Source organism: Phalangium opilio, unplaced genomic scaffold, assembly GCF_054372755.1.
Source record: "Phalangium opilio isolate 3A_F unplaced genomic scaffold, DU_Popi_V2 ptg000009l_1, whole genome shotgun sequence".
NCBI classification, from domain to species: domain Eukaryota; kingdom Metazoa; phylum Arthropoda; class Arachnida; order Opiliones; family Phalangiidae; genus Phalangium; species Phalangium opilio.
In genome coordinates, this window is record NW_028324146.1 from 8,003,729 (window position 1) to 8,031,588 (window position 27,860).

The 27,860-nt window shown below is 37.7% G+C and overlaps 1 protein-coding gene across 2 annotated transcripts; it reads left to right on the forward strand.

The window, feature by feature from the left end:
- The first annotated feature begins 7,247 nt into the window (after positions 1 to 7,247).
- On the forward strand, positions 7,248 to 8,487 carry LOC149713652 (cell adhesion molecule DSCAML1-like). Of its 2 annotated transcripts, XM_089843917.1 has the most exons (3): positions 7,248 to 7,605; positions 8,001 to 8,231; positions 8,295 to 8,487. In XM_089843917.1, exons 2-3 carry the CDS (start codon positions 8,066 to 8,068, stop codon positions 8,336 to 8,338), a joined length of 210 nt encoding a protein of 69 aa, XP_089700043.1. In that variant the 5' UTR covers positions 7,248 to 7,605; positions 8,001 to 8,065; the 3' UTR covers positions 8,339 to 8,487. The 2 variants fall into 2 exon arrangements, with proteins under 2 accessions (XP_089700043.1, XP_089700041.1); XM_089843915.1 differs by having other exon boundaries at positions 7,248 to 8,231.
- Positions 8,488 to 27,860: the final 19,373 nt, after the last annotated feature.

The following is a 27,860-nucleotide window of genomic DNA, read 5'->3' on the forward strand; positions in this document are numbered from 1 at the left end:
GAATTCTAGAGATAAATTTCCAAAGAAGGTCTAGGGATTATTTTCTAAAGAAATTCTTTAGGAATTCTAGAGATAAATTTCCAAGAATTTCTTGGGATTATTTTCTGAAAAAATTCTTTAGGAATTCTAGTGATAAATTTCCAAAGAATTTCTTAGGATTATTTTCTAAAGAAATTCTTTAGGAATTTTAGAGGTAAATTCCCAAAGAATTTCTTGGGATTATTTTCTAAAGAAATTCTTTAGGATTTCTAGAGATAATTTTCCAAAGTAGGGCTAGGGGTTGTTTTCCAAAGAAATTCTTGAGATAAATTTCCAAAGAACGTCAAGGGAATATTTTCCAACGAAATTCTTTAGGAATTCTTGAGATCAATTTCCAAAGAAGGTTTAGGGTTTATTTTCCAAAGTTTTTCACATTTTAAGTTTGTGGATGAGGAAAATTATGGCACTAACTCTTTTTTTTTCTATTGTGGAGGTTTCAATGTAAGTAGGGCACATACGTCCGCGACAAGGATGCGATTAGTCAGTGTTCAGTATGTGTTTAAGCAGGGAAGGAAATGAGGGTTACTTGGGAGGTGACGGAAGGGGTGTGGGGGTCAAGTCACTTCCGGCGGACACGGGGCAGTCGGCACCTGTAGTGTAGGATCGCCGACATGTGTCTTATTCCCTCAAACTTTGCCGCCCAGAAGCTTGGCTTACAGGAGTGCGCCACACTCCCGGCTGGCACTAATTCTTTAAAAGTAAAATAAGAGTATATAATTAAAATCGTTATGTTTAGATTTACAGGGAATCTAAGCTGTCAGTCGGAATTTTTGCTTAATTCTCTTATGGCATGTTTTAACTTTATTTCGAGCGTAATTAGAGTCCAAAATAAATATTTTTAAAAAAACATTGTAGAGAAAATTAGGTTAAACGTGTTTCTGATACTTGAAAAACTCTCAGAGATTATACATTATTAAATTTAACAACAACGTTTGTATCTACTGCTTGGCCGTTAAAGCCTCCAAAACCCACATAGTACCCCATACAATTGCAAAAGGTTAAAACTTTCTGCCGTTTACGGATGTTTTAATTAATTTACCCACTTCTCAAGATATTTCCCAAGAAAATTCCAAAGACATTTCTCAAGAAAATTCCAAAGATATTTCCCATGTAAATTCCAAAGACATTTCCCAAGTAAATTCCAAAGACATTTCCCAAGTAAATTCCAAAGACATTTCCCAAGTAAATTCCAAAGACATTTCCCAAGAAAATTCCAAATATATTTCCAAAATAATTTCCAAAGACATTTCCCAAGTAATTTCCAAAGACATTTCTCAAGAAAATTCCAAAGACATTTCTCAAGAAAATTCCAAAGACATTTCTCAAGAAAATTCCAAAGACATTTCTCAAGAAAATTCCAAAGATATTTCCCAAGAAAATTCCAAAGATATTTCCCAAGAAAATTACAAAGATATTTCCCAAGAAAATTCCAAAGATATTTCCAAAGCAATTTCCAAAGAAAAAGAGGCCAATATTCCCCAATTTCCTAAAGAACGCCTTAAGGATTTCCAAAGAAATTTCCCAAGGAATTTTCTTAAGAGTTCTTAAGAAGATTTTTGTAAGGGATAGCGCGTATTCATACAACTTAACGTATATTATAATTTAGCATATAAAGTTTTGCTGTAAATGCAGGGGACCTCATTAACACCGCCCTTTTTAGCTATATAACCCTTACTCAATTGATTGATATTTGTTTTTAAACATGTTTTAAACCATATTTCGTAACGCTACACAGAAAAAACGATGTTTAGATTCTAAAAGTTTCCTTAACGGGAAAATGCAACGGTTTTTTAAGCTCGAGCGCAGCCTATACTAGTGCTTCTAACTTCTATCTGTTTTGCAGTTAACCGCTATACAAACCTCAAAATAGATTTAGCTACAACCGCCTATAAACCGAGATCCTATTATCCGTGCTCGTTATCTGTTGTCAATTTGACATAATTATCAAAACTGGTTTAGTATTCCTAAACAGGTGATAAAGCAGTTATACACAAAGTCCATGCGTACTGTAAAATATATGAATGACTTTGGTAGTAGATACGAGTCATATTTATTCATCAGATTTCATTTCAATTGAATGCTTTATTAATAAATAGAATCTAAATTGACGTATTCAGAGATTCCACAAATTTTTAAGACAAAGTAGAGCCGTAATGGTTTAAGGACATAAAGACCTCCGTTGGGGAGTCACAACGTCAGTTCCAAGTGAAAAAAGTCGTTCAGATCCAGGAATTCCAAGATAATCGCGGGCCATGGTCCAGACTTTCTTATAATCCGTCTCGTGCATCTTCATAAAATAATGTCAAGTTATTTAGGACTACAACTTAAGGATTAATCGTCCACGTATTGTAGGTTAATGTATCACCTTCCACCATTGCAAAATATCGCTATGCGGTGACGCTACTTCATCTTTTAAATAAATAATTCAGAGGCTTTCGTTCTTCAATTGGCTCTTTTGGGATATAATGTTGACACGTTGACCCCGGTATAATTGTCTTGCGTACATGACTCATTATGTTCATCATCTATTTGTTGCAAGGTTGATCCGTCATCGTACTGCGAAGCGAAAACTGATACAATGACACTTTTAACCTTTTTGCAAAAGGTTACGTCATAATGGCTTTTATGCCATTCAGGCTTCAGTGTTGGATTCTTTGCTAACAATAAGATATCGTTAATTTAGCTCAATCCTTTGAAAACTTGATGAATTGCACATGTAATATAATATTGTTCTGTTTTCACAATGTTACAGATCATAACATTCCCATAGCAATCCACAAAGCAGATGTATCGGAATGTTCGAAATACGTCTTTGTTTACCAAGTGCATTCTTGCTAGCGGGGAGAAGAAGCGGGTCTCGATTCGTTATTGATTTGGTGGGTGGCCGATCGATCGGTGGCGTTGAAAGGCTTCGCGCTCTCGTGTCGAAATAACACGACCGTCCAGCTCATTGTAATCCTAGTGGCGCGAGGGAGTGAGACAACAATAAAACAAGACCGTTAATCAAGTCATGTTCGGTGAATTAGACAAGCTTTGAGAAAGAACTCTCGAACAACGCCAGCCAGTCCATGCTGCGGATCGCGCCATGCACTCAGTGAGCGGCTACGCTGTGTTAACAACCCAAAGTGCACGTGGTTTTTTTCTTTAGTTTGCGGCTCAGAACACTCGTTATTACATCGTTTAAGCCGATAAGAGATCCTAACCAACGTGGTGCCATGTTCCTCAAGAATCGCTTTTACTCCCAGCAGAATCCATGTCAAACCATTGTTCTGTACCCGACAGATTACACGCGAAGTATCTAATAGCAGAAGCAAATAGAAATAGGAGAGCGTAGGTGACGTGCGGTCTCCTCTAAGCTTGAATTCATAGAACAAGATTCGTTGAAGCAATCTATTCTTATTTCTACAGTCCTTCGGGATTATTTGTCAAATCCCTATTAGTAGAGACAGGTTTCATCTCATAATGCGAGCGCAGATGTTCAGTGCACCCATATTTTCCATTTCTTTAACGTGTTGATCGTTAGTGTCGGCGAGCATCGAAAGAGAACACGCCGATTCATCCTTAATTTGAATTAAGAATTCGAAGAACGAATATATTTCGCCACATTTATTGGAGGCTGAATAAATAACAGTTTTCACCATGAGAAACCAGCTGAATCAATACAATAAATTAGAAAAACAATCTTTCCAAAATCCAAAGTATTATTAAAATTTTTATAAAATGGCTTGGAATGACGTCAAGGGCTGTCGGCTAGAAGCATGCAGGAGATTTTACTTCAATTATTATTTTAAGAACCCATAGAAAAAGTGAGAACCCGGTTGAGTGAAATCACCTTTGGGAATTCTATCGTTAAAGCGATCTTCTCTGTGCGTCGGGGGTTAGTCTACGGGTGTTAGGCTTGTAGAGCAATCTCTGGTAGTCAGTTGGGGTACTTTGTTAGGAAAACAATAGTCGATGGAAGAAGAGAAGTGTCGAAGGTACACAGCACGCGCTACTAGTTGAGATAGCTAATGGCGTACGGGCGGGGTGGACGATCCACTGGGAACCGTTACCGTGGGGATCGATCTGGCAATGTTAAAAGGGGACTGTTGTGTGCCCGTCACAACATTACACTGCCAAAGGAACATCCCAAACTCTTACCTCTTCCTTGGAAGTCCTCGCCGTCTATGCCATGCTCCTTTTAACAGGGGATGCCTAAAAGGACACTGATAGTTTCAACGTTTACCTTAGGGAGGTCATTAGTTGCCAGTCAGAGAGTTAGTTGGTCAGACTCTCTTCTGGACCATTTTGGAACTCGTAGACTCGAAATCTAGTTCTATCATAAGTAGCATGCTAACCATAAGTATGATATACGCCCTCATTGAATATATGTTAATGACTTCTTATTAAACGTTTGATAAACGTAAAAACTGTATTTATGAAATGGAATTGTTCATATGTTTTGGAATTATAAAAGTTTACTTTAAACTTAAGGTCCAGATGCTTAAACTAATCTAACCCTAACCCTGTTTAAAGGCGGGTGCAGAGGGTGGTGGGAGTGCCAAAAAGGGTCATTGAGCAAGTAACAGCGTCGATATTGATTGAAATATAGAAATGTTGTAAGGGGTCAAGATAATCGGGTTACAGGATGATGATAGAGAAAATTTTACATCAGCCAAAATATTCTCTCTCTCTTACACCGTTTTTGCGCCTGTTAAGAATTTGTTTTTCGTTTGTTTTCACGAAACACAAATGTGGAACGTTATGCGACTTGGAACTTCAAGCTTTTTCCCATTATTATTGATTTTCCAGATAACTTCTGTTGACATCATAGTCGCTATCCCAAATCCGAATCATTAGGATATTTTTTGTTATTGTTATACGCTATACATTCGGTTTTGCATTTTTTACCTCTCCGAGCGACGATGAAGTCACGGAGAGGTATTACACTGGACGTCTCTGTGTGTATGCGTTCGCAGTTGGTAAATCGGTGCAAACGTGTTCGCAAAAAGCAATTTTTGGCTTTTACTCCCATTGTTGGCGTTAAGAAGTACGGCGGCGATCGGCGAGGGTTGCGAGAGATGTCTAGACTCCCAATGGCAGGGCTTCCACCAAAGGCTCACGCAATTGTGACCTTTCTTGCCATTTATTGTGAATCAATCGCCTTTCAAAAGTTGTTAAAGAGGCATTCCCTTGAATTCAAACGTCAACAATAGCTATGTTTCAAATGATTTTAGGAATAACGTTTCTTAAAACGATTCAACTAGAATTAAGGTAAATTAATGACGATTAAAATAATTAATATCAATTACGTTTATTTAATTGTTTAAGAAAAACCTCTTAATAGCGTCTTGACTCGGAGAGGTTTATTTTGGTTTTCCAACTTGTAGCAGTTTATTATTGTCGTTCAGAGAAGTAAACAGCTGTGGGGCATATTATCTATATTATCAGGAATGTATTGTAACGCTAAATCTTAACGTTAGTTACTTTACAATATATTCTCCAAAACAATTAGAAAAAACATATTCATGGGTTTATTAAAAATATTCATGTGTTTGTATGCGAGCATGGTACCAGCCCGCGTGCTCTTCACGCTACTTAAAATTTAATTCTCAATGGAAAAGGACAGGGATGATTTTCATTCATTCATTGTCTGCCAAAAACCTTGTTTGCTATAATTCTCCACCCTCTACCCTAGGTCCTCTGCCTAGGCTGAGAGAATCGAATGTGAACGTGAACGGCGGCGAATCAGCGCATTTAACTTTAAAAAATCTAAAAGGTCACTTCTGCCATGCCTTTTTCAACAAGTCATGACATTTTTCGCCTTCGGTAGACAGCTAAACAGACGTAGAAGGAGGAGCTACACTTCTCAAGGGTACAACGAGAGCCCCCTTAGCCATTCCAGCCCCTCCATACATTCCTGATATTATCGAAGTCTCTAACTTGAAGGGGATTGCGGGTAAATGTATTGCCTTCTTTTAAACTTAGCGCGTGTGTATCTGTTTTACCCTGTACTATACATAACTGTGCAGCAGTGTAAACATGTCTACAGGCGCTGGTAGAAAATACATTGGATCTTTTCATCCTAAATATTAGCTCTGCCATCTAACTTTCAATCTTATCGCGTAGTCGAAATAATAGTTCAGGAATATTTTAAAACTACCAAATTTAAAACTACCCCCAAAACAATTGTGATTTTTGGTTTTATGTGAATTCTTCTACTTTGCGTAAGCATTTATTATGCAGAATCCATTTCACTTCTGTAACAACTTCAAGAGTATTTTTCGTATCTCATCACTTTAGATAAATTTAGCAGAAATTCGAATGGAATGTGAATAATGCGCGGCCCGCCAGATCATTACGGACTCTTCTTTACTCTTGTTTCAGACTTTCTTTAGATCTGTCTTTTTACCTCAGCCACGCCAGACTTTCATTCAAGAAGAAACAAGATTGGCAATGTCCTAATAATTCCGAAGACAAAAATAACCCATTTCTAGAATTGGTTTTCATTACAAACTAGAAGACCCTATTGGAAAAAAATTTCAGGAAATAAAAGCGTGTAATTCACGTTGTTTCTTTCCGCTGACCAACTAGTTATTTCCCAATGGAAACTGGCCATAGTTCGAACGACCCCTGGTGAAGCACATGCAATGAACCAAGGAGTAGTATTGGAACCATTTTGCGTTTAGAGTTGACCTTTTTCCTTTATATTACTAAACCCCTCTGGGAACAAACCCTTGCCTTATACGGAAAACAATGGTAAATGCTTATCAAATTTGTTTTTAATGCGTTACTTTAATTCTTGAAAAAAAATAACTACGGCAGTAAGGCTCGGATTGGATTTATTATCTCCATGGAGTGGCTTATTTCGGGCGAGAATCTAAAAGGTTTGGGTGAAAAAGAAGAATGGACAAATAGCGTAAACGTATTTTAGCGAAAGGAAAGAAGGTAATGAGGAGATCGTATCCTCGATTTGGAAATCTAAAGAAGAGCCATTTGGAGCAGCTTTTATCTCTCGGCTCGCCAATGAACACCAACTATCTTGGGCCAGCTGAAGCCAACCCACATCCTTTGCCCATAAAAAAGTATAAGAGATATCGAGACCTATCTTTGCTTTTCGCTTCGGAGCTTTTCCCTTCCTTTTAAAATACACGAACGAAAAATATCACCTCATAACAATTCTCTCCCATTCACTCTCCCTTCAATGACAAGCGAAAAATACTATACTGCCTAAGGCAGTTCTCTTTCACGACGCCACTATCACCAACACTACCACCACCACCGCCAACAACAGGCCAGGTCAAACTAAGACCCACATCGTAGATGTTCATCATACGATGTGGCTAAAAACGATATAATCAATGTACGGATGGTCCCTATAATTGGGTTTTTGTCTCATATTGTTCAGATAATTGGCACACCCGAGCTTTCAATGCATCCGTACCTGGCGGGGAATCGGACGTGGTGGTAAATGGCCTCTATCCGGTGTTTCAATACAGTTTCCGCGTCACCGCCATTAACGGCATTGGTCGAAGTGAATACAGAACCACCATTACCGTTACAACCCACGAAGAAGATTGACAAGTCGTAATAAATGTTTTTCTAATATAAGTGCTGGTAACAATTTGGTTATTTTCGAATCATTGATTTTACCAAGGCATGATAAATGTTTAAACGCTTAGTAAATAATTTTAGAAACTGAAGGGAAAACGAGTACGTCACGTGAAAACGCGCTTTAGACAAAACAATGATGACATTAAGTTATATTTGACGTACAAATTTTGAAGCCTAAATCTTTCATTAATTTTTTCTTTCGTCTTTGACGTTTTAAATTTTTTGTTCTATGCAGCTTTGAAACTTGCATGAAATTGTAGGACGTGGAAGTTAATTTTATGTTTAGATGTTTTTTTATCCCCCTAAAGCGTTTGAAATAGTTGTTTTGCCCTTTTATAATTCTTTTAACCATATATGAACTGTTTCAGGCACCGCGAGTCCGCGACGTGATTTGCATTACGGAGAAATTAAAGGTTACTACGTTGGGTACAAAATGAGAGGCATGACAGACACGTACGTCTACAAGACCCTCGAGTCGGACCAGTGCTTATTGTCTAACCTGAAACGATTCATCGAATACAGCGTCATCGTTCAAGCTTATAATGCCCAGGGTGCTGGTCCACCTTCAGACGAAGTTATTGTCCAAACATTCGAAAACGGTCAGTTATGCAATTTACAAGTATTTCAATCCTCCAAGTGCTGATGTTCTACTCCAATTGTAGATCCTCCTAGTGCACCGAATTTAACGTCATCTTTTACCTGTTAGATAAGAATAGTTAAAAAACATATGTATGATAATAGATCAAAGCTAAAAAATATCTCACTGTATATAAAGGAATTTCGATGCCCAGATCGGGCAGAGTTTATGTAGACGCGTAGAGGAACTCTCAGAAGAATAAATGACTTTTAATCTTAACTGTGTCTCGTCAATACTTAACATGGTGTCAGAAGTTTACGTACCCTGCCCATCGCTTCCCAAGTAATTCGTCCCCCTTCACGAGCCGACCGTCCGTTCCGTCGTGTCACGATGACGACCACGCACTACGCCAGCCCCGCGCCGTTTAACCCGAGCGAAACCAACCCAGCGGCAGAATGGGCCGAATACTGAGAAAGTTTCAAGATAGACGCCATGGCAGCCAAGCTATCACAGGAGAACCATGCAACCCAAATAGCGATATTTTTACATATCTTAGGAGCGGCAGGACGGAGGATTTACAACACATTTGAAATACCCCTGCCTGAGGGTGGAACGCTTACATTGACCCAAGTGCTCGCTGCCTTCGACGACTACTATGAACCGTATAAGGATATCGTCGCCTACCAGTATCAATTTTTCACTATATTCCAGGGATCCCATCAGCCATTCTCCGAATTCCTCACGGATTTGAAGACTAAGGCTCGCAATTGTTCGACTGAAGCCAAACGCCACTCCAACTATATGTGCGCCACGCCAGATTCCATATGCGCTGCAGGCTGGAGTACGCAAGGAATTAGACCGCCTTACCAATTTGGGCATCATTACGCCGGTATCGGAGCCAACAGAGTGGGTGCACCCGACGGTCGTCGTCCAGAAACCACCAAAAGAAGGACAGGGCGAGAACGACGAAACACGACTACGAATTTGCTTGGACACATGGAACTTGAATCGAGCGGTTAAACGAGAGCCTTATCCCACACCAACGGCACAAGAAATCTTTGCCAAACTGCACGGAGCTGAAGTCTTCACGGTCTTCGACGCCCAAAGCGCGTTTTGGCAGGTGGAACTAGATGAAGACAGTTCAAGACTTTGCACATTCGCAACCCCATTTGGACGGTTCCGGTTCCGACGATTGGCTTTGAGGATATGCACGTCTTCATCAGTCTTTCAACGGATCATGCACGATATATACCCTTCCAATTTCCCAAACACGCACGTCTCAACGGATGATTTCTTGGTTGCTACCCGAGCACACACGCACAACAGAGAGATAGTGGCAGTCCTTGAAAGAGCGAGACAAAACGGCTTGATATTCAGCTCAGAGAAAATGCAATTGGCATCGCGAGAGATCACATACTTGGGATTAACCGTAACGCCTAAGGGATTGGCCATAGCCCCATCTAAAATCACTGCCATACAAGCCATACCTTCACCGACGGAAAGAACAGCACCACAGAGGTTTCTGGGGATGGTGAAATTCGTGGCCAAGTTCCTCCCACAGCACTCGTCGGAAGCGGCACCGTTACGTGCACTACTTAAGAATGGCGTTACATTCACTTGGGACTCCAATGCGGAAGGCACCTTCAACAAATTGAAACAAATCATAACGGCTGCCCCAGTACTGGTATTCTTTAACCCAAAATGTCCAATCACGATCAGCGTGGACAGCAGCATAGGCGTCGGCGCAGTCCTGCTCCAAGACCAGACAGCAGTGGAATACGCCTCTACATCCTTCACGCAAACACAGCAAAACTACGCACCGATAGAAAGAGAATTGCTGGGAGTGTTGTACGCCTGTGAAAGATTCCACTACTACATCACAGGGACGACCTTCACAGTGGAAACAGATCATCGTCCATTGGACTCGATCATACATAAACCTTACCACCTCTTATCTCCGCGTATTCAGCGTTTGGTCTTGAAACTTTCACGATATAACCTGAAGATGATTTACGTCCCGGGAGCCCAACTACACATCGCAGACACATTATCCAGGGCACCGCGCAAGGAGAATGACATCGACAGTTCAGACCTAGAAGGTCCATTCGTAGTAGTCCATGAAACGGCGCTATCGCCATGGAAGGCGGAGAGATTTCAAGAGGCCACGGACCAAGACCCTACGAGCCAAACGCTGAAAATGTACATCCGCCAGGGGTGGCCTGCGACAATAACGAAACTACATACGCCTCTCAGAACGTTTTGGGCAATTCAGGACGAGTTACATGAAATGGATAATCTTCTATTTCGGAGAGACCGGCTTTATGTTCCGGACACGCTGCGAAGGGAAACAATGCAGCAAATACCTGGAGCGCATCAGGGAATCAACGCGTGTATTGCCCGAGCACGGCAACACTTATACTGGCCCAACATGACGACTGACCTGACCGAATTTAGCAAACATTGCACGATATGCCAAAAAAGAGAACGAGCGAACACACCACTTCCCCTGCAACCGCAAGAACTACCTAAAAGACCGTGGGAGGTTGTTGGCTCAGACATCTTTCATGTGGGAAACCGAAACTACCCATTTTTGGTCGATTACATCTCGAAATTCGTGGAAGCAGCGGAAGTACCATCGACAAACACAGAAGCAATGATCAAATTCATAAACGGCCATTTTGTACGACACGGCGCCCCGATGAAACTCGTCTCCGACAATGGACCCCCATACAATTCAAAGCGCATTTCACCAATTCCTGCAGCAATGGGGAGTCCAACACGTGACCTGCAGTCCTTATCACCCAAAGTCAAATGGCATGGCGGAGCGCACAATCCAAACGATTAAGAATATGATTATAAAAGGTCGCGCGGAGGGAAAAGACATCGAAAACATTCTAATGGAATATCGCACGACGCCGATTGGAAACTTACCATCCTCAGCCGAAATGCTAATGGGCCACCAGATACGTAACCATCTCACAACATCAACAGGACCATTGCGGCCCCACTTCCCAACCCAACATATAAGATACGAACTTCGAGAGCGTCAAGAACGAATGAGCAACAATTACCGTCCGTCGCGCACACCCGAACCACTTCTGTTAAGGATTGGCACAGCAGTCTATCACTACATAGGACCACGGAACTGGGGAAAAGGCGTGATAATCAACAAAGCCGAAGAACCCCATTCGTATGAAATCCAGAGTGAGAACGGCGGTATTATTCGTTGAACTCGACACCAATTGCGTCCGATACCTCAGCCGAATCATGCCACGCAGCCAAACCAGACCAAGGAGGCAACGTTCAGGACAGCTACCACTAACACGCCGAGGGACATTAGAGAAATCCTTCCAGCAGCGACTTCAATTCGACACATAGGACGCACTGTAGCAGACGACAATCGGGGCCAGCCGCAAGACACGGGAAACCAGAGGGCCAAAACCAGAACTAACGAAATCCCTCGGGGCTCGCAACCTTTGCCAAGAGAAATACCACCATCGCCAATGCCAGATACCATCCCACCATTTCCGACGTTAACCGAACGAGATCGTCCCAGAAGAAACGTCAGACCGCCGCAACGTTATGCCAATGAATACCAGTGGCATTCAAGAAATTAATGTAGAAATGAAGTAGTTAAGCTAGCAAACCTGATGTAAATCTTAGACTTAGATTAACTGGTCAAATCTCAAATAATCGGAAAAGAAAGATGTTAGATAAGAATAGTTAAAAAACATATGTATGATAATAGATCAATAATAAAGGAATTTCGATGCCCAGATCGGGCAGAGTTTATGTAGACGCGTAGAGGAACTCTCACAAGAATAAATGACTTTTAATCTTAACTGTGTCTCGTCAATACTTAACATTACCACGCCCACTTCCATCGCCGTCTCCTGGAAGTGGATAATACTGATGTGACTCCTGTGATGTAATGTTAGATAAGCTCAGTCAGCTCCACATGACGTATAGATTAGTCTCTTACAGAGCTGTGCTAATTAGCTGACAACTAATTGAATTAGAATTAGCAATTAGGGAAATATTTATGAACTAATTAATTAGTAAATTAGCAATTAGGGAAATATTTATGTACTAATTAATTAGCAAATTAGCAATTAGACATAGAAACTAATTCAATTCAATTAGAAATTAGACATTTATTTATCAAACTAATTAATTAGAATTACTATTTTCTAATTAAGGAAAAAAAGAAACCATAAGTAAATATAAAAGTTTAAAAGTGCCCATGGATTTAGTACTTTGGTGATGTTTTGATGCCATTGAAAAACGGGTACGGAAGCCATGAATTATTCTCGAAAAATGAGACGAGCCTCGAGCCTTCCGTCATGTTAAAATTTTTCTCATTTCTTCATTTTCTTGCCACAGTTCCTATAATGGACTCCTGAGTAGTAAATACATGCGCACTGCTATTAATTCGAGTAGGTAAAACAGTCGAAATTTCGAAATGGAGCAGCTGCGAACTACGAAATTTTCTACTAGTACTAGTATTCTCTCATATTTGAGGAGCTGAAAAATTTAGAGTAGCACTAAGGTTTCCTCATCGATATAATAAGGCTTTTTCATATTCAAATAGATGAATCAAGAGTTAATTCCTCGATTTTTTACAACAAATTGGCGTAAAGGACAGAGCTGTGCTAATTAGCTGACAACTAATTGAATTAGAATTAGCAATTAGGGAAATATTTATGAACTAATTAATTAGTAAATTAGCAATTAGGGAAATATTTATGTACTAATTAATTAGCAAATTAGCAATTAGACATAGAAACTAATTCAATTCAATTAGAAATTAGACATTTATTTATCAAACTAATTAATTAGAATTACTATTTTCTAATTAAGGAAAAAAAGAAACCATAAGTAAATATAAAAGTTTAAAAGTGCCCATGGATTTAGTACTTTGGTGATGTTTTAATGCCATTGAAAAACGGGTACGGAAGCCATGAATTATTCTCGAAAAATGAGACGAGCCTCGAGCCTTCCGTCATGTTAAAATTTTTCTCATTTCTTCATTTTCTTGCCACAGTTCCTATAATGGACTCCTGAGTAGTAAATACATGCGCACTGCTATTAATTCGAGTAGGTAAAACAGTCGAAATTTCGAAATGGAGCAGCTGCGAACTACGAAATTTTCTACTAGTACTAGTATTCTCTCATATTTGAGGAGCTGAAAAATTTAGAGTAGCACTAAGGTTTCCTCATCGATATAATAAGGCTTTTTCATATTCAAATAGATGAATCAAGAGTTAATTCCTCGATTTTTTACAACAAATTGGCGTAAAGGATTAATTGCAAATCCAATTGGCTAATTAGTTAATCCTAAATCTAATTAAATTTTAATTAGATAATTACCTTTCCGATTCATACTAATTAATTAGAATTACTTCTCAATTAGCACAAGGTAATTAAAATTCAATTACCATTTTCAATTAGTAAATGTTGCTAATTAATTAGAAATTCAATTAGCTAACTAATTAATTAGCACAGCTCTGGCTCTCTTATCTATGTGTATAAAAAGCCATAACGGCTGTATATTAAAGTTAGGGCTGTGCGAATAGTGCTTTTTCAAACCGAATCGAATAGTAAATCTCTTATTCGAAATCCGAATCGAGTACTCGTTCAATCGAATATTACTCGTTTTTCAAAAAGACTGGTTCGAGTACTCGTTTTTTTCGATTAATCGGTTTTACCAGACGAATATTCGTTTCAAAACGATTAATCGTTTTCTAAATACACCTATAGCAGTACTAGTTTTTTAAAAGAGTACTCGAAATTTTTAATACTCGGTTTTATCAGACGAATATTCTTTTCAAAACGATTAATCGTTTCCTAAATACACGTAGCAGTCTAAAAATATTGTAGTTCCCCCATAGAATTGAATTTTTCCTTTCTCTCTGGTTCCTACGCTAAGACTGAGTATTTCGTGAGAGAAAAACAAAACATCGCAAACTGCTCAATCACGTTGTAATTCCATAAACAAAACGGCTTCATACATGTCATGTGACCACAGTTCCTCCCATTTCCAATCGAATACTCGTTTTCTATTCGAATTTAAGCCTTTAGAAACGATTACTCGGTTTAGGGAGCTGTATTCGTATTTAAATCGGTTATTCGAATTTCTTTTCGAATAATCGTTTCGTGATTCGAATACTCGTTTTTCTCCAAATGGCAAATTCGATTCGTCGAATCGAATAATCGATTCGAATAAAACGAATACTATTCGAAAATTCAAGTATTCGCACAGCCCTAATTAAAGTTAGTTAATTGCTAAGCCCGGTATAGACAAGAACCTTTTTTAATGTTAACGACGCGACCCACGCGGTCTTTCTATGTAAATAAATTGAGTTAAATAAACTACCGTTTTATTATACAACTCCAATAAGTGGTACGAGGAGTTCATAATAACCCGAAGTACGAAACTGGTTAAAAAGCCCGTAACAACAAAGTTTCGCCGTAAAGCTCAGCGGATTCATACACCGCTTAACTCCCAAAGAAATAGTTACCCCATTTTTTAGCGCCCACGCGCATTAACTTACACACTTCCGGTTTAGCACTATCTTCTCAATTTGCGAGCGAAAATGGCTCACGTCTGCTTCTGTCGGAATGGTGTAAATTAAGCCTTGGCTAAGAAGTTGGCTTTTAGTCGGGGTTTCTAGTTTTCTACAAAACATTTAAACGATCCTCAATAATGTTTTGTTGTGATATGTGTGAGTGAGAATTCCGAGGTTAAATTAAAACGGTTTGGACAAATTTATTCGCAGTATCTTTAATACAAGAATTGCAACGTGTTTCTACGTCCACCATATCGTTTTTTTTCTTTTCGACGGAAATCCCAGCCAACGGAACGAAAACCAAGGAGCATAGATATACGATATACTGTAAGGTTGTATGTCCATAAACAGGCTAATCCTTTCTATGCGCAACGACAGAATCTTGTTGTTCGCGATTTTTACCATTAGCTCTATGACCAGTTTCATACTCCCCCCCCGAAGGGTGGGGGTTATTATGAACTCCTGGTGGTACGAACCTTTTTCTAATAATTAACACGAGTGTTAGCAGAAGTTAAGGAGTTTATTTTGAGAAGTATAACACTCTGCGTGTTCGAAAATCTCTGTTCAGTAGATTATTCTTATTGGTGTTGAGAGATGAAGAGGAATTTACGCCAATGTTCTTAAGAAATAGACGAAAAATGAGGGTTGTCTCATATAGACCTATTGGAGTACTTTGAGTTTCAATGAATTGGGATTTTAGTACGTATCAGTATGACTGTGATGTCATAACGATAGTAGTTAATGACGTCTAGTATGAGAAGTAATGGACTTAAAGGTTCCAATTCGAAATCCTCCCTGTTAGGCAACTTGTTTAATAGTCCCGACCTTAGCCCCATAAGGAATGGAGCGGTGTTTTTGGCGTTTCGAGTTTAGAACAGATTTGGGCGAAAGCAGTGGAAAAATTCGTAATCTTTTCATCTGCTCTGTGGTTTGAGTTATCGAATTGGAGACGATCCAAGTACAGATGTTTTATAAGACTATGCTTAACATTCCGAGGAAAGAGATGATGAAGTGGGAATAGCTGAATGTGACTGAAACAAAAACAGTTTTCGCTTTGAACTAAAAACATTTAATAGAACCCAGGATATTAGTGAACACTCCCCTTGACTCGAGAGCTACATCCTTCCATTGCAGATTTCCTTCAGTATTTCAGGAGCATTTCCTTAGTGAGGAGGAAAATTTTGGTCCTTTTTACGAATGTCGTAAGCAATGGGATGGTACAATAAAAATATTAATTATACTTCCTAGGTCTATAAAACGGATCCTTCTTATACGAAGAAATTAGGTAAAGGGAGTCATTCTGCTAGATGATCTGTATGGTAGTATAAAAAGGCTAGACCAGTGAAATTACAATAAGTCGTTCTCCTTCGTCTTTCCGCATTACCATAACCAAATAATTTATAATTTTTTAATTTTATAATTTTAACCATTTCTCGCTAATTTCTTATTTTTTAAAAATTGAGTGATTCATTTCATTTAGGATTCATACTGCGTTTTCGGAAAGAGTCTGGCGTTTGGACGGAAACGAAACTTCCTGGAGTCATGAGGCATCACGTGGTCAGTCATTTACATTGTGGAGCGCGATACGTTTTCCGAATTACCGCTTTCAATAACGTTGGCAAAGGAGAAGGTAGTGAGATTTTACCGTCAATACAGATGGATCAGGTAAGAAAATGATTGTCTACCATTGGGTCGAATCCCATTAGATCGAATGTCTTGTTCGACCGAATCCCGTTGGACCGAATACCGCAATTTGGTCGGTTTTCCAATCATGAATTTTCCTTTCATTTCTGGTTTATTGTCAAATTGTTGTTTTTTAAGTAAGTATTTATTCGAATGATCAGAGCTATTGGTTTCATTTGTAATGCGAATATCTTAGTACAAAAATAAAGAACAATATTATTCAAAAAGGAGTAAAGTTATATCGGAAGTGAATATAAAATGTAATTTTTTTGGAAATGGCATATTAATTTGGAAAGTCAATGAAGATGAACTTCAATATTTTGGAAAAGGCTAACATTTTAGTTTTTTATAAATATTACTATTCTAACCTAATCTTTGGGAAAGGCATATTAATTTGGAATGTCAATGGAGATAAACTTCAATATTTTGGAAAAGGCGTAACATTTTAGTTGTTTTTTTTTCAATATTACTAGCCTAACCTAATCTTTGGAAAAGGCATATTAATTTGGAAAGTCAATGAAGATAAACTTCAATATTTTGGAAAAGGCGTAACATTTTAGTTTTTTTATAAACTATTACTAGTCTAACCTTTGGAAAAGGTATATTAATTTGGATAGTCAATGAAGATAAACATCAATATTTTGGAAAAGGCGTAACATTTTAGATTTTTTATAAACTATTACTAGTCTAACCTTTGGAAGTTGGAACAGGTATATTAATTTGGAAAGTCAATGAAGATAAACTTTAATATTTTGGAAAAGGCGTAACAATTTAGTTTTTTTTTATAAAATATTACTAACCTAACATAATCTTTGGAAGAGGCATATTAATTTGGATGGTCAATGAAGATAATCTTCAATATTTTGGAAAAGGCGTAACATTTTAGTTTTTCTTCTGAAATATTAGTAACCTAACTCTAACCCAACCTTACCTTTAAGAGATCTCCCTCCCAAATTATGACGGCGCTCGATGCTGCTTAACTTCTTCGATCATCCAACTTACTCTATTCATTGCGCTACTGGATCTCGGCAACTCATGGAAAACGCTATGATTTTATGTGTAAACCCATCCCATTCAGTCGAAAGCTCTTCCATATAAATATTCCCATTCAGCAGAAAATCGCTCTTTGGGCTATAAATTGTTTTAAATTTGGCTACAATTGCACAAATCTGAATTCGGTCCAACGGGATTCTATCCAATAGGAGTATACCAAGAAGATTATGGTTTTCAATTTCATACAAATACGTAGTTATCGGTTAATTTATTAAATGGTGAAATTTCGATATGTGGGCGGGTACTTTGTTAAGCTCAACACCACAAATAAAGATGAATGATACAACACTGTAAAAAAGTGAGATTCATCTTTGAATGCTTAGACGTGCATAGCCCCAACACTGTGGTGGTACGCTTTAACGTTCAAATTTGAATAGTTTCTTTGCGTTCAAATTTGAACAGATCACTGTTGTTCAAAATAAAACGGTCACGCATTCAAATTTGAACGGTACGTAAAAGGTTAGTATATCGTGTAAATTTAAGCACGAAACTGTTCAAATTTAAATTGAAAATTAAACGTTTAATATTGTATGTTTTTGCAATCATTATTGAGCAACATCGGATAGTTTGATCGAGCGTTCACATTCAATTGCTTACGTTCAAAATTGAGCAGTTCACCATTTAACAATACATGGTGGACAAGCGTTTGATGAAGCATCGAAACTTAACAGTAGTAGCGTTCAATTTTGAATAGAGAAGTTCGATTTCAAATTTCATTATTGAATTCCTTATGGTAGGCCAAACTATATTAAATGTAGGCACTGATAAGGAAGAAATCTAATGTGTTTAAAGCTAGTACATCTTCTCAGGGCGGGTGGACTTGAAACACATATATATTAATCGTTGTGTAGAATAATAATTCAATTTTATGAAGAGAGACTCCACTTTTAAGGGACGTGTTCATTATCAAGTTCCCCTCAATTATAAAGGAGTATGTTTTACGTTATCAACCGATTTGAAGGCGTTTTACGTTATCAACCGATTTGAAGGCGTTTTACGTTATCAACCGATTTGAAGGCGTTTTACGTTATCAACCGATTTGAAGGCCTATGTAAATATAAGGGATTGGTGAAATACACCATAATCCGTAACCTTTACTTTGATATTATTATATAATGATGTTTATACAGACAAATAATATATTTAATTCAGGGTAAATAAGCAAGTTACAGTAAATTGTTGAGATGTTATTGGATTATTATTGAAAGTTTTGTTTTGATACCCAAGATCTTGGATGATACTGCACACTTTTCCTGATTTGAACGCCTGACATTTCCAAACTGTTCAATAATGAACAATTGCGCTTACTTTTGAATAGGACTGTTCACGAGCCGAGCTGAGCGAGCTTTTTAAAAGCTCGGCTCGGCTTGACTCAAAAAACCGGCGGCTCGGCTCGACTCGAGTCGAGCTGGGTCTTGGCTCGGCTCTAGCTCGGCTCGGCTCGAAAATGATCGAGCCGAGCCAAGCTGGCTCGATTAATATATACATTTTTAAAAAAATTGCTACTACCAACGTCAAACTTGAGAACGAAATGCCATCTCATGTTTAGGAATTTAGAGGTTCAGTAAAACCCGCTCGGTAAAATGTGCTCAGGGTTAGAGACGAGAGATTTTTCCCACGCTATATTTCGTGTAAAAATACATCGGAAAGCTATTGGTGGAGAGAATAAAGACTAAAAGGGAAGCACTATATCAGTGACCAAGCTCGCGAGCCGGCTCGCGAGTCGTAGTGGCTCGATGCCTGTCGGCTCGGCTCGGCTCGACCATAAAAAAAGCTCGCTCGACGCTCGTTAATTAATAGAGCCGCAAAAGTGGCGGCTCGGCTCGGCTCGGCTCGAACTCGGCTCGTTCGTCACGAACCCGAGCTGGCTCGAGCTCGTGAACAATCCCACTTTTGAATACCCATTGAACGCTGTTTTTCTTATAGTGTTGTTTTCTAGCCAAAACACTCGTTTAAACCCCAAAAACACTCTCGTGTGAACGCCCATAACGCTCTCGTTTGAACGCCTATATCACACTCGTTTGAACGCCCATAACGCTCTCGTTTGAACGCCTATATCACACTCGTTTGAACGCCCATAACGCTCTCATTTGAGTGTCAAAAACAATCTCGTTGGAACGCCATTAACATCCTCGTCTGAATGCGCAAAAATTTGTTATTTGAACGTCTAAAACGCTCTTCTTTTAATACTTATATAACCTATAGAACGCCATAACTACCATAACTGAACGCTTCATTAGCGCAAGGTGGTTATTCAAAATTGAATGGGATAAAGATTAATTTTTGAATGGTAATACATAAGTTATTCAAAAATGAATGCTATAGTTAAGTTCTAATCAATATGACGGTAGTTTGTTCAAAAGCGAATGCTAATGGATAGTTTTGAACGCGTAAAACACTCCTCGTTCAAAATTGAATATTTCTGGTTAAATCTGAATGCGTCAATAGAGGCTTGTTCAAAATTGAACGGTCGCTACCATTTTTGAATGCCAAAAGCACGCTCATTTTTTACAGTGAAGCTCCTTTCGCATCAACGATTCTTACCGAGGAACTCTTCAGAATTCCCTCTTTCTCGCTACAAGATAAATAAAACTTGAGGTTCCAAGAAAGTCTCTGTACGATTCCTGATTGGTACTAAAATATTTATTTTTTTCATTACTTCTATCATTGTAAAAAATCATCAGACTGCAGCCTTCTTATTTATGTTTCAGTTTTTCATTAAAAGCGGTGAAATTGGTTTATTGTCAAGTTTATTCTGAAGTAATATTTGTCTTTGATTCAATTTATGTTCCTCAGAGATGAAATAATTTTTCAATTGTTTCTTAGAAAAATAAGACCGTATGATATTCTATTTATTTCTTTATTTAATGAAAGAACAACATCGGCATGGAAAATCAGACCAACTCCGTTATCCCCCCCCCCCAAGAGCGGAATCGCGTACTAATAATAAAGTCATCTTTATTGACGATATTCTTTTTAGCTATGTCGCTAATGTACAAAAGAGTCGTCAGTTAAATTAAATTAAATTTAGATAGTTACATAGGATAAAATTATGGGATTATAATTGTACTTCTAATTGAAAGTACTTGTCTAGTTCTAATTTAATAGTTGTATATGTTGCTGAGTTTTTTATATCCATGGGTAGAGAATTCCATAAAACTGCTCTCCTAAAGGATAGTCGATTTTTACTGTGGGTTTAGATATAAATTCGTGTTGTGTCCGTGTACGTTGCACAGTTCTGTGAATATCTGACGAATGTAAGTCGGAACTCGGCCTCTCTTGGATTTAAAGACAAAGCGTGCTAGATGAACTTTACGAAGGGTTGCTAGTAAAGACCATGATAGAATCGTATGTACAAGGTTAGTGTTTGTCCGTTTCTTCACGCCAAGGATTATCTTTCCCGCGGTGTTTTGAAGCGTTTGTAGCTTTTGTAGTGAGGTAGAGCTTGCCGTCATGTAGAGGATATCTCCATAGACGAATATTGGTAGTATCGCGGTTTTATACCATATGGCCAAAATATATGGTGGAATGTGTGGCCTTAAATGCCGTAGAATGTAAATTCTCGATTTTATTTTACTTATGGTCGCTTCAATATGATCTTTCCACGCTATTTTCTCGTCGATTTTAAAACCAAGGTACGTTGTTACCCTAACCCTTTTAATTGTTGCTTTAGGCAGTATCGTGATATTTTATATTGGTTTAAGACCCGCTGCGTATCCAAATAAAATGAATTCACATTTCTTCACATTTATGGTCATTCCGATACTATTGAACCATGTCACGCACTTTTGAAATTCTTTATCCAGTTGAGTGATAATAGTTTCTGGATTTTTATCTGCGGTAAGCATTGCCGTGTCGTCAGCAAACTGAAAGGGCGACGTAAAATTCAGTATGTGAGAGACGTCGTTCACATAGATAGAAAATAGCATCGGGCCCAGTATGCTGCCTTGGGGTACACCTCGTTCAGTGGTGCCCTTTGGCGATGTTGATCCGTTTATGGTTACTGACTGAGTACGATTTGTAAGGTATGAATAGAACCATTTGAGCGTTGAAGGTGAGCAGCCTATTTCAGCTAGTTTGTGAAGACGTATCTCGTGGTTCACCATACCCTTACAAAAATCTTCTTAAGAACTCTTAAGAAAATTCCTTGGGATATTTCTTTGGAAATCCTTAAGACGTTCTTTAGGAAATTGGGGAATATTGGCCTCTTTTTCTTTGGAAATTACTTTGGAAATATCTTTGGAATTTTCTTGGCAAATATCTTTGGAATTTTCTCTGGAAATATCTTTGGAATTTGCATGGGAAATATCTTTGGAATTTGCATGGGAAATATCTTTGGAATTTTCATGGGAAATATCTTTGGAATTTTCTTGGGAAATATCTTTGGAATTTTCTTGGGAAATATCTTTGGAATTTTCTTGGGATATATCTTTGGAATTTTCTTGGGAAATGTCTTTGGAGTTTTCTAGGGAAATGTCTTTGGAATTACTTGGGAAATGTCTTTGGAATTTACTTGGGAAATGTCTTTGCAATTTACTTGGGAAATGTCTTTGGAATTTTCTTGGGAAAAATCTTTGCAATTTCCTTGGAAAATATCTATGGAATTTTCTTGGGGAACACATAGAGAAGGTAATTGGGTAAATTAATTTGGCCACTAGAAACGAGGATAGTTCTCACATGCAGAACCATATCCCAATACTGGGAGTGCAGTTCTTATATGCTGAACAACACCCCTTATAGCGAGGGAAGTTCTCGCATGCAATGTGAAATTGCTTATATAGTCAGACATTTAATCGACCTTAAAACATCCGTAAACGGCAGAAAGTTTTAACCTTGTGCAATTGTATGGGGTACTAAGTGGGTTTTGGAGGCTTTAATGGCCAAGCAGTAGATACAGACGTTGTTGCTAAATTTAATAATGTATATTCACTGAGAGTTTTTCGAGTATCAGAGACGCGTTAAACCTAATTTTCTCTACAATATTTTAAAAAAAAATATTTATTTTGGACTCTAATTACGCTCGAAATAAAGATAAAACATGCCATAAGAGAATTAAGCAAAAATTCCGACTGACAGCTTAGATTCCCTGTAAATCTAAACATAACGATTTTAATTATATACTCTTATTTTACTTTTAAAGAATTAGTGCCAGCCGGGAGTGTGGCGCACTCCTGTAAGCCAAGCTTCTGGGCGGCAAAGTTTGAGGGAATAAGACACATGTCGGCGATCCTACACTACAGGTGCCGACTGCCCCGTGTCCGCCGGAGGTGACTTGACCCCCACACCCCTTCCGTCACCTCCCAAGTAACCCTCATTTCCTTCCCTGCTTAAACACATACTGAACACTGACTAATCGCATCCTTGTCGCGGACGTATGTGCCCTACTTATATTGAAACCTCGACAATAGAAAAAAAAAGAGTTAGTGCCATAATTTTCCTCATCCACAAACTTAAAATGTGAAAAACTTTGGAAAATAAACCCTAAACCTTCTTTGGAAATTGATCTCAAGAATTCCTAAAGAATTTCGTTGGAAAATATTCCCTAGACGTTCTTTGGAAATTTATCTCAAGAATTTCTTTGGAAAACAACCCCTAGCCCTACTTTGGAAAATTATCTCTAGAAATCCTAAAGAATTTCTTTAGAAAATAATCCCAAGAAATTCTTTGGGAATTTACCTCTAAAATTCCTAAAGAATTTCTTTAGAAAATAATCCTAAGAAATTCTTTGGAAATTTATCTCTAGAATTCCTAAAGAATTTTTTCAGAAAATAATCCCAAGAAATTCTTTGGAAATTTATCTCTAGAATTCCTAAAGAATTTCTTTAGAAAATAATCCCTAGACCTTCTTTGGAAATTTATCTCTAGAATTCCTAAAGAATTTCTTTAGAAAATAATCCCAAGACATTCTTTGGAAATTTATCTCTAGAATTCCCAAAGAATTTCTTTAGAAAATAATCCAAAGACATTCTTTGGAAATTTATCTCTAGAATTCCTAAAGAATTTCATTAGAAAATAATCCCAAGAAATTCTTTCGAAATTTATCTCAAGAATTCTTTAGGAAATTCCAAGGAAGTCTTTGGAAATTGTTTCTTTAGAAAATTATCCCAAGGGCTCCGTAGGGTTCCAAAGAAATTCCTTTAGAACTCTTAAGAAGTTTCTTGTAAGGGAATAAGCGTTAAAATAGCTAGCTACATGAAGTGGCTCTCTGATAGTGGTATTGTCACTTGAATTTTCAAGGATGATGTTTTGGTACGATGGTCTGTAACCTTTGAAATTTTCTTTAATCCGCCTCCAGGTTTCTTTCGAGAAAGAACATCTTTTTAGCATTCCTGACCTCAGAAACCGCCAGATTCCTATATATCCTAAACTGTTCCTTGTGGTAGGCCCCATTTGGTCCTGTCCTCTTTCTAGAATGAAGGTCTCTCAAGGATAAAGTATTTTTAATTTTGTCATCAAACCATAGAGGGAGTTTTATGTGGACCCTTTTCTTTCCCGTCGGTGCTTGTTCATTTAAGTTCTTATTTATTATTTGCTGTAGTAGAAGGCATGCTTCATTTATATTTATGGGTTGGTCAGTATTCGATAGTGTAATTAGTTCAGAAGTCGCAAGGTCCTGAGTTAAGCTCGTAATGAGGTCCGACAGGTCAAAGTTGTGATAATTTCTTGTGGTGACGAAGTGTGTTGGTATTCTTTCATGTTTAAGCTTGCGGACACATGTACTAGATTGTGGCCCGAGAATCCACAGTTTATGTTTCCAGTTTCCACAATAAAATTTGGATGTGTACTGTAGATGTGATCCAGTAATGTACGGGAGATTTCGGTTACGCGAGTTGGTTCCGTGATCATTTGCTGAAAACTCGTTAGTATTTGGTTCAGAGTTTTCGTAGGTTTAGAGAGCGGTTTGGCAAGGAGATCGCAATTGAAGTCTCCAACTAGGATAAGTTCCACATTTCGTGGTATGAGTTCCTCTATAGTGGAATATTGAGGTCTGAGGTTGGGCTTCTATAAAAGCACCCAATATACAATTTCGGGCTGTTTTTAAAAGCAATTTCTACCCAGAGTGTGGCATCGCTTTTTATTTCAAGGTGCGTTAAGGGCAACGTTGTCAAATAGTATATTAGTAAACCACCGCCTCTGTACGAGCCGGTCCGGTCCGCACGATAGAAGTTATAATTGGGGATCTCAACTAAGGAATTTGGGATCTGCGGGTTTAGCCAGGTTTCAGTCACGCATAAAATATCTATATTCTGCTGTGTCAACATCAATTGAATATCTAGGTGATGAGGAATGAGACTTCTAACATTAAGGTGGCCGATTTTAAGTCCTTTTATTTTTCCTTGGGCGGGTAGTGGTTTCGGAAGTGTTGCTCTATTTTCTTTAGGTCATACAGCGTCATTTCCCAGTATAACAAAGTCTTGTGGTTCGATTTTTGGTCGATAGATTTGAAAGCTTATACCGACCGGCCAAAATCCGGGGTTTCTGGCCTGTGGAAGATCTGAGTGCAAGACGTCGACTCTAAATGTTTTGTAGCCCTCAACCGTAGGAGGTTCCTCATTTAGGTGTACCGGGTTAACGCCTTTTGAGGCCATCCAATCAGAGATGCCTTTTATCGTTGTTTCTTGCCGACAGTGTTCAAGACATAGTGAAACTGAGTGGCTGTGTGCGAAATGGGATAGATTTGGGTCGTTATTTGTCCCATACACTCTTTTATTATACCCAGTGTTTCCTATCTTTGAGAGTGCAATAGAAGTTCCTGCAGGCCATTGTTCCGGGGTTAGAGGATTTACTTCTTCGTTTTCGTCGATTCGAACCTGGTAGCTTTTGAACGGTAACGATAGTCTCTTACTTGTTTCCTCCAATGAGAGAATGTTTAATCCAATATCCTTTCCATAGTCCTTGACATGTGTTGGTGTCGTGACTTGTGAAAGATCGGAGATATGATATAAAATGGAAGGTTATCCTGCAGCAAAGCCACCTTCATTTTCCTTCTCTTGTGGGGCAGTCCCTACTGGGAGTCGTGGTCTGCGATAAGTCGCTGTTTTCCAGGGATTGGGATTTTTTGTCAAGTTCTTGTTTGCGATTTGAGCAATTTCAGTATATGATGTCTTTTTACCCTTACAAAAATCTTCTTAAGAACTCTTAAGAAAATTCCTTGGGAAATTTCTTTGGAAATCCTTAAGGCGTTCTTTAGGAAATTGGGGAATATTGGCCTCTTTTTCTTTGGAAATCACTTTGGAAATATCTTTGGAATTTTCTTGGGAAATATCTTTGGAATTTTCTTGGGAAATATCTTTGGAATTTTCTTGAGAAATATCTTTGGAATTTTCTTGGGAAATATCTTTGGAATGTTCTTGGGAAATATCTTTGGAATGTTCTTGGGAATTTTCTTGGGAAATTTCTTTGGAATTTTCTTGGGAAATATCTTTGGAATTTTCTTGGGAAATATCTTTGTAATTTTCTTGGGAAATATCTTTGTAATTTTCTTGGGAAATATCTTTGGAATTTACTTGGGAAATGTCTTTGGAATTTACTTGGGAAATATTTTTGGAATTTTCGTGGGAAATAGCTATGGAATTTCTTGGGAAATATATAGAAAAAATTATGGGGTAAATTAATATAGCCACTTGAAACGAGGATAGTTCTCATATGCAGAACCATATCCTAATACAGGGAGTGTAGTTCTTATATGCTGAACTACACCCCTTATAGCGAGGGAAGTTCTCGCATGCAGTGTGAAATTGCTTATAAAGTCAGACATTTATTCGACTTAAAAACATCCGTAAACGGCAGAAAGTTTTAACCTTGTGCAATTGTATGGGGTACTAAGTGGGTTTTGGAGGCTTTAATGGCCAAGCAGTAGATACAGACGTTGTTGTTAAATTTAATAATGTATATTCACTGAGAGTTTTTCGAGTATCAGAAACGCGTTTAACCTAATTTTCTCTACAATGTTTTTTAAAAAATATTTATTTTGGACTCTAATTACGCTCGAAATAAAGATAAAATATGCCATAAGAGAATTAAGCAAAAATTTCGACTGACAGCTTAGATTCCCTGTAAATCTAAACATAACGATTTTAATTACTCTTATTTTACTTTTAATCTATTTTATCCTTTACATAAACGGATGATTAAAGGCAAAAATAAAATTAAAAAAATAGGTAAATATAACATTCCATTTCAGCGCTTGCTGAGCCTTAGCTACGGGACAAGCCTTCGTGAAACGTTTTTAATTTTATTAACCATCAAGTTAATGTCTATCTAGGAAAACTTTAGCTAAACAATTTGGGTAAAAATATTTTGAGATAATTATATGTAAAGCACAATTTCTATATATCTGGCCATTTGAAATTCATCTCTAAAATTCTTAACTAATTTCTTTGGGAAATTAACCCTAGACTTTCTTTGGAAATTTATCTCAAGAATTCCTTACTTTGGAAAATAACCTAAACCTTCTTCAGAAATTGATATCAATAATTCCTAAAGAATTTCGTTGGAAAATATTCCCTACACGTTCTTTGGAAATTATGTCAAGAATTCCGAAAGAATATCTTTAGAAAATAATCCCAAGATATTCTTTGGAAATTTATCTCTAGAATTGCTAAAGAATTTCTTTAGAAAATAATCCCAAGATATTCTTTGGAGATTTATCTCTAGAATTCCTAAAGAATTTCTTTAGAAAATAATCCCAAGATATTCTTTGGAGATTTATCTCTAGAATTCCTAAAGAATTTCTTTAGAAAAGAATCCCAAGACATTCTTTGGAAATTTATCTCAAGAATTCCTAAAGAATTTCGTTGGAAAATATTCCCTACACGGTCCCTGGAAATTTATCTCAAGAATTCCGAAAGAATTTCTTTAGAAAATAATCCCAAGATATTCTTTGGAAATTTATCTCTAGAATTTCTAAAGAATTTCTTTAGAAAATAATCCCAAGATATTCTTTGGAAATTTATCTCTAGAATTCCTAAAGAATTTCTTTAGAAAATAATCCCTAGACCTTCTTAGGAAATTATCTCTAGAATTCCTAAAGAATTTCTTTAGAAAATAATCCCTAGACCTTCTTAGGAAATTTATCTCTAGAATTCCTAAAGAATTTCTTTAGAAAATAATCCCTAGACCTTCTTAGGAAATTTATCTCTAGAATTCCTAAAGAATTTCTTTAGAAAATAATCCCAAGACATTCTTTGGAAATTTATCTCAAGAATTCTTTAGGAAATTCCAAGGAAGTCTTTGGTAATAGTTTCTTTAGAAAATTATCCCAAGGGCTCCGTAGGGTTCCAAAGAAATTCCTTTAGAACTCTTAAGAAGATTTTTGTAAGGGTAAACGGTAGGATTGGGTCGTT

Coding starts and splice junctions, on each gene's coding strand:
- LOC149713652 (XM_089843915.1), top strand. CDS start 8,066: ATGAGAGGCATGACAGACACGTACGTCTACAAGACCCTCGAGTCGGAC. Junction 8,232..8,294: donor TGTCCAAACATTCGAAAACG/GTCAGTTATGCA, acceptor CTCCAATTGTAG/ATCCTCCTAGTGCACCGAAT.